We start from the raw sequence: 12090 nt of genomic DNA, 5'->3' as shown, positions 1-12090 counted from the left end.
AAGTTCTTTTTCACTAAAAATTATACATCTAGGGAATTCCCTGGCAGTCCAGTGGTTAGGACTTGGCGCTTTCACTGCTAAAAGACCAGGCTAGATGCCTGGTCAGGGAACTAAGATTCTGCAAACCACACTGTATGGCCAAAGTTGAAAATACATTAACATATATATACAGCTACTCTTCCGAAGTTGAAAGGACTGGTAAAATGTTAGAATTTCAGCAAATATTCTATTCTACCAAAATAAAATCACAAGGAAATAAAATATATAAAATTTTTATATAATAATTTAAGTTTCAGTTCAGTTCAGTTGCTCAGTCATGTCCGACTCTTTGCAACCCCATGAATCACAGCATGCCAGGCCTCCCTGTCCATCACCATCTCTGGGAGTTCACTCAGACTCACGTCCATCGAGTCCGTGATGCCATCCAGCCATCTCATCCTCTGTCGTCCCCTTCTCCTCCTGCCCCCAATCCCTCCCAGCATCAAAGTCTTTCCCAATGAGTCAACTCTTCGCATGAGGTGGCCAGAGTACTGGAGCTTCAGCTTTAGCATCATTCCTTCCAAAAAAATCCCAGGGCTGATCTCCTTCAGAATGGACTGGTTGGATCTCCTTGTAGTCCAAGGGACTCTCAAGAGTCTTCTCCAACACCACAGTTCAAAAGCATCAATTCTTCGGCACTCAGCCTTCTTCACAGTCCAACTCTCACATCCATACATGACTACTGGAAAAACTATAGCCTTGACTAGACAGACCTTAGTTGGCAAACCAGAGCTTTGACTAAATGGACCTTTGTTGGCAAAGTAATGTCTCTGCTTTTGAATATGCTGTCTAGGTTGGTCATAACTTTTCTTTCAAGGAGCAAGTGTCTTTTAATTTCATGGCTGCAGTCACCATCTGCAGTGATTTTGGAGCCCCCAAAAATAAAGTCTGACACTGTTTGCACCGTTTCCCCATCTATTTCCCATGAAGTGATGGGACTGGATGCCATGATCGTCGTTTTCTGAATGTTGAGCTTTAAGCCAACTTTTTCACTCTCCTCTTTCACTTTCATCAAGAGGCTTTTTAGCTCCTCTTCACTTTCTGCCATCAGGGTGGTGTCATCTGCATATCTGAGGTGATTGATATTTCTCTCCCTTGTGATTTGATCTTATAGTTCCCATTAAAATGCCTTCACTTACTGTAAGGCAGTACCTACCACATATGGGCTTTAATGGATGCTCTCCCGGGTTTGCTCAAAGTTCAGTCCTGCCCCTAAGAAACTATCTGGTCTTCAGCAATTAATTTAATCCCTCTGCCTCACATGACTCATAAATAAAATGAGATTAATAATAAATAGCCACCCACAACGGTCATGCAGAGTAAGATGATTCAGCTTCACTGCTGAGTGAGTTCAGTATCTGCAATTACAATTACTACTGAAGTTTTCTGTTTATTAAAATTTGACTCCAAATTGTCCATAATAAAGATCAATCACTCTTTCTGATGGAATACTCACCTTTGCTAGTTGCTCAGCAAAATGTATAGCTGTTTGGGTGTGGAGTGTAACTGGTCCTGTTTTTATTCTGGAAATTCCACTGGCTAACGCCATAAAAATGATTAGCTATTAAAAAAGAAAAACACAAAGAAGGAAACTCTCACACATTTACTTATACTTAGAGTTAAAATCTACTGCTTTCTGTACGAAAAAAATACTAGATATCAAAATAGCTAAAAAAGTTTATTTTTTAATTAGAGGATAACTGCTTTACAATAGTGTTCGTTTCTGCCATGCATCAACATGAATCGGCCATACATATACACACATCCTCTTTCTTGAACCTCCCTCCCACCTCCCACCCAATCCCACCCCTCTAGGTTGTCACACAGCATGAGGTTTGAGCTCCCTGAGTCACACAGCAAACTCCCCCGGCTATTCATTTTACAAATGGCAAAGTATGTTTCAATGCTACTCTCCCAATTCATCCCACCATCTCCTTCCCAACTGTGTCTGTAAATCTGTTCTCTGTGTCTCCACTGCTGCCCTGCATTTAAATAGGTTCATCAGTACCAGCCTTCTAGATTCCATATATATGCATTAATATACAATATTTGTTTTTCTCTTTCTGACTTACTTCACCCTATAACAGGCTCCAGGTTCATCCTCATTAGAACAGACTCAAATGCATTCCTTTTCCTGGCTGAGTAATAGTTCAGTGTGTGTGGTGTGTGTGTATGTGTGTGTGTGTATGTACACACACCACACTTTGTTTATCCATTCATCTCTCGATGAATATCTATGTTGCTTCCATGTCCTAGCTACTGTAAATAGTGCTGCCATGAACACTGAGGTATATGCGTCTTTTTCAACTATGGTTTTCTCAGATGGTAAAGCATCTGCCCGCAAAGTGGGAGACCCAAGTTCAATCCCGGGGCGGTAAGATCCCGTGGAGAAGGAAATGGCAACCCACTCCAGTACTCTTGCCTGGAAAATTCCATGGACTGAGGAGCCTGATAGGCTACAGTCCATGGGGTCGCAAAGAGTCGGACACGACTGAGCGATTTCACTTTCACTTTCTTTCAGGGTATATGCCCAGTAGTGGGATTGCTGGGTCATACATGGCTCTAAGTGATAAAGAACCTGCCTGATAATGCAGGAGACATAAGAGGCCTAGGTTCGATCCCTGAGTCGAGGAGACCCCTTGGAGGAGGACACAGCAACCCATTCCAGTATCTTTGCCTGGAGAATCCCATAGACAGAGGAGCTGGAGGGGTCTACAGTCCATAGGGTCACACAGAGTTGGACATGAGTGAAGTGACTTAGCACACATGCACATTACCACTTCATGCTATAACTCTTTATTCCTAGTTTAAGAAAGAATTTCCATTTCTTTAGGTTTACAAATATCCTAAGATGATAGAAAACCTGTGTCACCAAAAGTCTGTGGAATAGCACAAAAATGCTTAGTAAGTTTATAAACTTAATGTTTAAGAATACAGAGTTGAAAATTAATATTTTATCAGACCACTTGTCCCTGCAAGCTAGTATATATAAACTGACAAGTTTCTTTAAAAGTTCTAAAATTACAACATTTTAACAGGTAAACAAATACACTAATACAGAATTACTAGACTGTAGAATAGTAAGAAGGAAGAGACTAGAAATAGGAAAACTGTCTTAAGAAAACTGGTCAAAAAACCTTGAAGAATACTTTTCTAAGCAGAGACATCTGATTGTGATTAAGGGGAAAAATTGGTCGAAAGGAAAATCTATCAAGACAGTGGACCATAAAAAGACTGCACTTGGAAATACTCATTAGCATTTCTTAATGTGAGTAGGTGTGTTGAGTTTGAGAGGTGTGACATATCCAAGTGGAGACGCTGACGGGCGTAAGGGGTATAATGGACATGGAGGTGAGGAGAAAGGTCTGGGCCAATGATATAAATTTAGAAGCTGTCATCAGCATACGGACGGTACTCGGGCCGTGAGACTGGGAAAAACAACCGAGAGACTAAGTACAGATCAACAAAAGAGGTGTGAGCTTAAGCACAAGGGCTCTCCAAAATTTAGAAGTCGAGAAGAGGCAAACAGCAATAATAGTAAACTAGCAAAGGGGCTAGAATGAATGGCTAGCGATACAGAAAGGTAACAGTATTTCAGAAATCACATGAAGAAAGTATTTCAAGAACAAAGGAGTGCTCGGTGTGCCTAATGCTATAGCCAGGTTGAGTAAGATGAAAACTCAAATTTGTGGTATATAAATTCCAGAATAATACTTTAAAAATGGACTGAAAGTCAATGACTAAAATCTATATTCAATCTAACTGCCCAATATTCAAATCTAACAGGCTACGAGTTTTTATCCAGAAGTGGCACTACCTGGTCTTGCAGATACTCATCCACAGCACCACCATGTCTAAGATTTGCTAGCAGCATTTCAGCAGCTTCAATTCCAACCTTGTCTGCATTAACACCTACAATAGGCACAATATAAAAAAAAAATTAATTACTAAGAGGCAAAAAGTTTAACATATCCCAATTGGCACTGGCATAACATCTTTTAGGCCTCTGAACTCACCCATTGCAACTTTTAGGGTAAGATCTTCATGTACTGAATCTTCTGAGAGCTAAGCATATGCAAATACTTTATTAGATGGACCAGTGAGGGGGGTAGGGGAGGAGGACAGGCTTTGGCCCTGTTAAGAAGTACTAATTATAAAATCAATTTATATGACACTGTAATACTATAATACTCTATAATACTATGCCTTGATTTCAAAATTTTATTTATTTTATTTATTTTTTTAATATTTACTTATTTGGTTGTGCTAGGTCTTAGTTGTGGCAGATGGGATCTTTGATCTTTGTTGGAATCTCTAGTTGCAGCATGTGGATCTAGTTCCCTGACCAAGGATCGAACCCAGGTCCCCTGCATTAGGAGCATGGAGTCTTAGCCACTGGACCACCAGGGAAGTCCCCGATTCCAAATTTTAAATTCACAATTCATATATATTACAATTAGTCTGCAGACAATTCTATTAGAATTAAAGGATTTTTTAAAAGTTCAGATAATTTTCACCTAAGGAAGAATAGATAAAGATTCTCAGGTTAAATAAACAAAGTTTTATTCTTTTAAGATTTGAACAAGTATTACCTTATTTGTTTCTTAGCAGCACTGACAGCTTGTAGGACCCTAGTTCCTTGACCAGGGATGGAACCCAGGCCCTGGAAGTTCTAACCACTGGACTGCCAGGGAATTCCCTGGTATTACCTTATTTTAAAAATAAGAATATTTGTTCCATTGTTCTACTTCCTGCTTCTCTACACAGACCACAAATATTTGGTACAATGCTAAATACAAAATAAATCCATCAAATGTAGTGGAATGTCAGATGATTCCTTTTATTTACTTTAAACTAAAAGAACCCTATGGGCTTCCCTGGTGGCTCAGTGGTAAAGAATCCACCTGCCAGTGCAGCAGACGTGGATTCGAACCCTGGGCTGGGCAGATCCCTTGGAGAAGGAAATGGCAACCCACTCCAGTATTTTTTCTTGGGAAATCTCATGAACAGAGGAGTTTGGTGGGCTACAGTCCATGGGGTCACAAAAGAGTCTTGACACAACTTAGCAACTAAGCAACAAGAATAAAATTAACCCTTGGCTGCAAATGAAAATGGCTTTTGAAAAATGAGAATGTGGTTCATTTTTATTTTATATTTGGAAATTAACCTAACTATATACATGTTTTGATAAAAAGTCCCAGAAAATAGAAATCAAATTTTAACCATTTTTTCCCTTACAGAAGTCATTATAACAATGTAATACATTAAACTACCTTTATAACATTAATCAATCATTTACATGACTGAATGAAATGGTTGGGAACATGTATGAATCTTAACTTTCTGGTAAACGACTCTGCCTCTTTCATATCTTCTTCTAGATGTAAATAGAGATGATAATACCTTAGTTGCAAAGTTAAAACCAGAGATAATATTTATAAAGCTTCTAATTTCAAGACTAGTTCATAATAAGCTGTTAGTAAGAATAGTTACTACTGATAACACACATGATACCATGTATGTACCATACTAAGTGACACAAACTGGTTCCTTAGCTAAGGAGGTACCAAAAAAATAGAGGTAAGTGCTAAGCTTATGGTACAAACTATATATCCAATGAGAATTTAGAAAAATAAATTATAGGTTCCAGAATAATTTGAGAATGTTTCGTGAAGCATGAAAGGACTTAAAGGACTTGAGTCCTTAAAGAACAGCTAAAATTTCCATGGAGAACGAAAACAAGGAAGCACTTCCTGGCTTTGTAGGATTAGAGAACAGTAGTTGCACTAAGGTTTCTCAAGGTTTCCCTGCCAAGTGACAAACTATTTCTCAGAGCCATTCACATTCCTTCCTACCCAGCTGCCTTGACAGTGAATAACGGTATGAATGGACCTACAACATTACCAGCTATTAGCAGCAGTCTATGTTAACTGAACAAAATGAAGTAAGTATGATAATTTTTTTTATTAGTACCGTGTTCTAAATAAAAGAGCAAAATCCTAATTTCTTTGGAAAACCTAAGGTTTTTCTGACAAATACTCTTCTGGCATTTTAGAGGCTTCTTAAAATGGCCTCAATTTTGACAGCTTATAACAAATTAAAAAGATAGTCAATGATTTGAGGTTTCTTCTAGCTTATTAAAAGAACAAAACTGAACAGAGAAAGCCAAAGGACTGATTACAGCGTCAGAGACATGCTCTGAATTACTACATATACTGAAGGAGGAAAAGAAAGCGCTTACTATAAGCCAGCAGTGTCCATACACAAGAAACAAGATTGATAAGCCAGAGGTATAATTCATCGTAGCAGATTGCTTTCCCCATAGTAAAGTACAGAACTGAAAGATGAGTGGTCAACAAATCACACAGATATTCAACAATGTGAAAACATATATTCTGTCCATATTACAATTAAATAAATGTGGGAACAATTCTTGTATGTAGATAATGGTCTGATCTCATTTTTCAGTTAAGGAAAGCAGTCACCAGGTAATATAACTGCAGACGTAGGAACAACTTAGGTTTTCTTGCTCTCAATTTCGTGCTCTGTTATAATACACTGCCTCTATCTAAAACTGCTAAGATTTTAAAAAAAACCAAAACTCTCAAATCTCACCTTTGCAACAGGATTAAAGAATGTTATAGCTGGAAGGATTTCAGAGATTCTTCAGACTAATTCTCTCACTCAATAGATATACTAAGATCAAAATAGTTTTAGTAACTGAGACAAGGACAAAAATATGATTCGTTACAACTTATTGTTTGTAATACATATGGTGATGTGGACAACCAGACAGTGTTGCTTCTGATTATAATGCTTAAACATCAAGAGTCTAGTAATTTTCTAGTTAATTTAAATCAGAAATAAAAAGAGATCTGGATACTGGGAGCCATGACATCCCCTTGAGACCCTTAATATATCGACTACCTACCAGGTGGCTCTGGAGAAGGAAATGGCAACCCACTCCAGTATTCTCACCTAGAGAATCCATGGACAGAGGAGCCTGGCAGTCTACAGTCCATGGGAATGCAAGAGTCAGACACGACTCAGCAACTAAACCACCACCACCAGGTAGCTCAGTGGGTAAGGAATCCTTCTGCAGTACAGGATATGCAGGTTTGATCCCTGGGTTGGGAATACCCTCTGGAGGGGGTATGGAAACCCTCTCCAGTATTCTTGCCTAGAGAATCCCAGAGACATAGGAGCCTAGTGGGTTACAGTCCACAGGGTCACAAAGAGTGGACGTGACTGAAGCTACTGAGCAGACACACTAAGAGAGAAGACCCCAAGGTACCTCTGCATTTGCTAGTTACATCCCCTTTGACTTGAGTGCCTGATTGGAAACAAGGGCAGGCACCTGGAGGAGTTAGGCAACTTTAGCAAGTAAGCAACTCTATCTTCTAATCCCTCCCACCACTGTAAGTCTAAAAACAAGAACTGTGCGTTCTATATGCGTGTTGTCCAAAACTACCTCATATGACAAAGTTTAAAAATGTTGATGAAATATTAGGAAAGAAAATTTTTCTGGGCTGGCAGAAGAGTTAATTCCAAGTATTGCTGATAACAGAGCAACGATCCCTTTATGATATCAATGCAACATATCTAAAACTATCATCTACACTGGCAGACTAACTCTACCTCCCATATTCACAAAGCTGTAAATGTTTCCAGGAACACAAGCTAGAAATCAAGGTCATTTCACTGCCTCCCTCACCTTCCATATCCAGCTGATCACCCTCCTAAATACCCTTATATCAGTACTCATCTTTCTAGCCTCAGTCATTGCATTCCTGGGTGTAGGCCCTCATCATTTCTGATGTGAACCAATATAACAGACTTGTCTTCCTGCCTCTACTATGTTTTTCCTCTCATCCGATACACAGCTCCTTACTTTCCAAAGACCTGGTCTTATATCCCTCCTTAAATTATGTTTTCAGGATGAAACCCAAACTCCTTAAGGCCTATAAAACTCTTCAAAATCTTGACCTCTCTAATCTCATCTCTGTTCCTCCCTGTCCCAGATCCTCCACTCACCACTTATGTCTGTAGTTGCCCAAACAACACGAGCCCTTTCCTTTGTCCTCTTCTTTAGCTCTCCGCAGCCTTTTGTTTTGGCCACTCCACATAGCATGAGCGATCTTCGTTCCCGACCAGGGATCAAACTCATAATTGAACTCATGCCCCCCACAGTGGAAGCACTGAGTCTTATCCACTGGACCACCAGGGAAGTCCCAGCTCTCACTTTTCTATCCGGCTAACTTCTACTTTTCCATAGAACCCACTGGAGGATCACTGAATAGCACAAGATAGATCTGGGATCAATCAGTCCCCAAAGAATTAGCTGTTCTCCTGTGTTCCTAGGTGCCCTGGAGATAGAACAATCACAGCACTGGTCTGTCTCCTCTGCCAAACTAAGCCAGGCAGCAGAATTGGTGGTTCTCACTTTGAATCCTTCATTTATAGTACCTAGCAGATCTTGACGGAGAAGGCAATGGCACCCCACTCCAGTACTCTTGCCTGGAAAATCCCATGGATGGAGAAGCCTGGTAGGCTGCAGTCCATGGGGTCGCTACAAGTCGGATACGACTGAGCGACTTCACTTTCACTTTTCACTTTCATGCATTGGAGAAGGAAATGGCAACCCACTCCAGTGTTCTTGCCTGGAGAATCCCAGGGACGGGGGAGCCTGGTGGGCTGCTGTCTATGGGGTCGCACAGAGTCAGACACGACTGAAGTGACTTAGCAGCAGCAGCAGCAGCAGCAGCAGGTCTTGATACTCAAGGATAATACAAACTGAACTCACATTTCACTCAGTGCCTGCCAAGCATGTTACAATTTCTGACATATGGGCTCTTAGTCTCCGTTTTATATTTTGCATTATCTTTGCCCTCTTAAGACTGTTAAAGATACGGCATATAATACCTCACCACCCATGCTGATTCCGCACTGCACCTAACAAGTAATGAATATACACTACATATACAGTTTTGATCACTATTTCTCAAATTTTATTGTACCTTAGAGAGCTTATTCAAACAGATTTTTGGGCCCCAAAGATTCTGAGATTCTGGTTTCATACAGATGAGGTGGGCCCCAGAACTAGTATTTCCAGCAAACTCCCAGATGATGCTCATATGCTACCTGTCCGCCAACCACACACTGAAGAGCACAGTTTTAAACAATTCGTTTTATGTCTGATCAACCGAATACGTTGATTTTACCTATCCTCTTACACTGGTTAAATGTGACACCCAACTACTGTCTAGATCTACCAACTGAGCAGATTAAAATCACCTGAATTTGTGTATTCAGCAGTAATAATGCACTTAAATGGCATGAGTGTAAGCATCTTTTAAAGATGTTATCAAGTAGGAAGAAAGCAATCAACTACCACACAAATAGGGAGGAGTTCAACTATTAACAGAAGGAAATGGCAACCCACCCCGGTATTCCTGCCTGGGAAATCTGATGGACAGAGGAGCCTGGTGGGCTACAGTCCATGAGGTCGCAGAGTCAGACACGACTGAGCGACAGAACACACACACACAGACACACAGACACACAGACACACACACACACAACGACTGAGCGACAGAACACAGACACACACACAGACACACACACACAGACACACACACACACACAGGCAAAAGTAACTTTAAATACTAACAGATGCATACATGCATCTCCTCTCCCAAATATGCCAAACACTACAGAAATTTCCCTTTCACTAAAACATTCAGTATTTTGAAATCAACACTGTAATAACAGAGGCAGGGAAGAACCATTAGATCTTAAAGCCACTGGAGGAAGGTTGTATTGATACAGAATAATTAGATAGTCTCAAAGTATTATCCCAGAGTATTTATGAATTATAATACAAAGAGAAAGGGGGAAATTCCCTGGTGATCCAGGGGGTTAAGACTCCACGATTTCACTGTAGTGGCGAAACAATGAAAAGGAGGATGGGAGGAGGAAAGGGAGAAACCTTTGTAGCAGACAGACCTGGAGGACACCACCATAACAAGTGACCACAGTCCGCTTTACTGATAAAGGACAGACTGACATTATGCGCACCTTGATGTGATTTAATGACTCAGCTGTAAAGAAACTGCCTACAAGGCAGGAGACCCAGGAGACATGAGTTTGATCCCTGGGTTGGGAAGATCCCCAGGAGGAAGAAATAGCAACCCACTCTAGTATTCTTGCCTGGAAAATTCCATGGACAGAGGAGTCCATGGGGTCACAAAGAGTCTGACATGACTGAGCACTCACTTATTCACTGATGTGATAGAACAGAATATACACAAAATTCACCTGTGCAAGAGTCTTACTAAAAATGTTTACCCTGAATAAATCTAACCATGGGATAATCAGATAAATTCACATAATGGAAAATCCTATAAGAAATTAGTTTTCAAAATATAAATATCATGAAAGGGGGAAAAAAAGGCAAAGAAACTATTCTGCAGTTAAAAAAGACACTAAACAGACATGATAACCAATACTGTGTGTGCTCAAAAATAAGCAAAACAAAACATCTCAAATTGCTCTAAATATTTTGGAGGCAACTGGTTTCATCCAAATATAACAGACAGATTCTTTAGGTATAAAAATGATAATGTGGGATTTCCCTGGAGGTCCAGTGGTTAAGACTTTGCACTTCCAAAGCAAGGGGTGCAGGCTGAACCCCTGGCTCAGGAAACTCAGATTCCCACACGCAGCACAGCACAGTCAAACAATTAAAAAAAGGGGGTATGTGTTGATGCAAGTATTATTCTTTGGCTGAACACACTGCAGTATTTAGTGGGGATACTGGGTACCTGCAACCTTTCACAGACTTGGCTCAGAAATACACAACATGTAGCTAAATGTTCATAACCAGTGTATCTAGGAAAGCAGTATATGGACATTCACTAATCATTCAACTTTTCTCAGCAAGACTGAAAATTTTCCAAGTATAAAGTTGGAGGAAAGACTTAAAATTTAACTGACTCTAAAACAGAACCAGTTAACCATATCCAGAGTGCCTGAAAAACTATGGACAGGGGTTCAAGACATCGTACAGGAGGCAGGGATCAAGACCATCCACAAAGAAAAGAAATGCAAAAAGGCAAAATGGTTGTCCGAGGAGGCCTTACAAATAGCTGTGAAAAGAAGAGAAGTGAAAAGCAAAGGAGAAAAGGAAAGATATACCCACTTGAATGCAGAGTTCCAAACAATAGCAAGGAGAGATAAGAAAGCCTTTCACAGCAATCAAAGCAAAGAAATAGAAGAAAACAATAGAATGGGAAAGACTAGAGATATCTTCAAGAAAATTAGAGATACCATGGGGACATTTCATGCAAAGATGGGCTCAATAAAGGACAGAAATGGTATGGACCTAACAGAAGCAGAAGATAAGAAGAAGAGGTGGCAAGAATACACAGAAGAACTATACAAAAAAGATCCTCATGACCCAGACAATCACAATGGTGTGATCACCAACCTAGAGCCAGATATCCTGGAATGCGAGGTCAACTGGGCCTTAGAAAGCATCACTACGAACAAAGCTTGTGCAGGTGATGCAATTCCAGTTGAGCTCTTTCAAATCCTGAAAGATGATGCTGTGAAAGGGCTACACTCAATATGCCAGCAAATTGGGAAAACTCAGCAGTGCCCACAGGACTGGAAAAGGTCAGTTTTCATTCTAATCTCAAAGAAAGGCAATGCCAAGGAATGTTCAAACTACCGCACAGCTACAGTCACCTCACATGCTAGTAAAGTAATGCTCAAAATTCTCTAAGCCAGGTTTCAGCAATACATGAACCGTGAACTTTCAGATGCTCAAGCTGGATTTAGAAAAGGCAGAGGAACCAGAGAGCAAATTGCCAACATCCGCTGGATCATCAAAAAAGCAAGAGTTCCAGAAAAATATTTACTTTGCCTTTATTGACTACGCCAAAGCCTTTGATTGTGTGGACCACAACAAACTGTGGAAAATTCTTCAAGAGATGGGAATACCACACCACCTGACCCGCCTCCTGAGAAACCTGTATGCAGGTCAGGAAG

General features: G+C 40.3%; 1 protein-coding gene across 1 annotated transcript in view; it reads right to left on the bottom strand.

The window, feature by feature from the left end:
- Positions 1-12090, bottom strand: part of RTCA (RNA 3'-terminal phosphate cyclase) — a 30100-nt gene that overhangs the window by 2232 nt on the left and 15778 nt on the right. Inside the window, exons 9-10 of the mRNA XM_069598806.1 lie at positions 3857-3951; positions 1496-1600 (exon numbers count right to left, since the gene is read on the bottom strand). Coding sequence (XP_069454907.1) covers positions 1496-1600; positions 3857-3951 — 200 coding nt within the window. The remainder of the gene's footprint in view (positions 1-1495; positions 1601-3856; positions 3952-12090) is intronic.

The sequence above is a fragment of the Ovis canadensis genome, chromosome 1, assembly GCF_042477335.2.
Source record: "Ovis canadensis isolate MfBH-ARS-UI-01 breed Bighorn chromosome 1, ARS-UI_OviCan_v2, whole genome shotgun sequence".
Lineage (NCBI taxonomy): Eukaryota > Metazoa > Chordata > Mammalia > Artiodactyla > Bovidae > Ovis > Ovis canadensis.
Note: the sequence above shows the minus strand (reverse complement) of the source record. Positions and strands in the feature narration are given on the sequence as shown.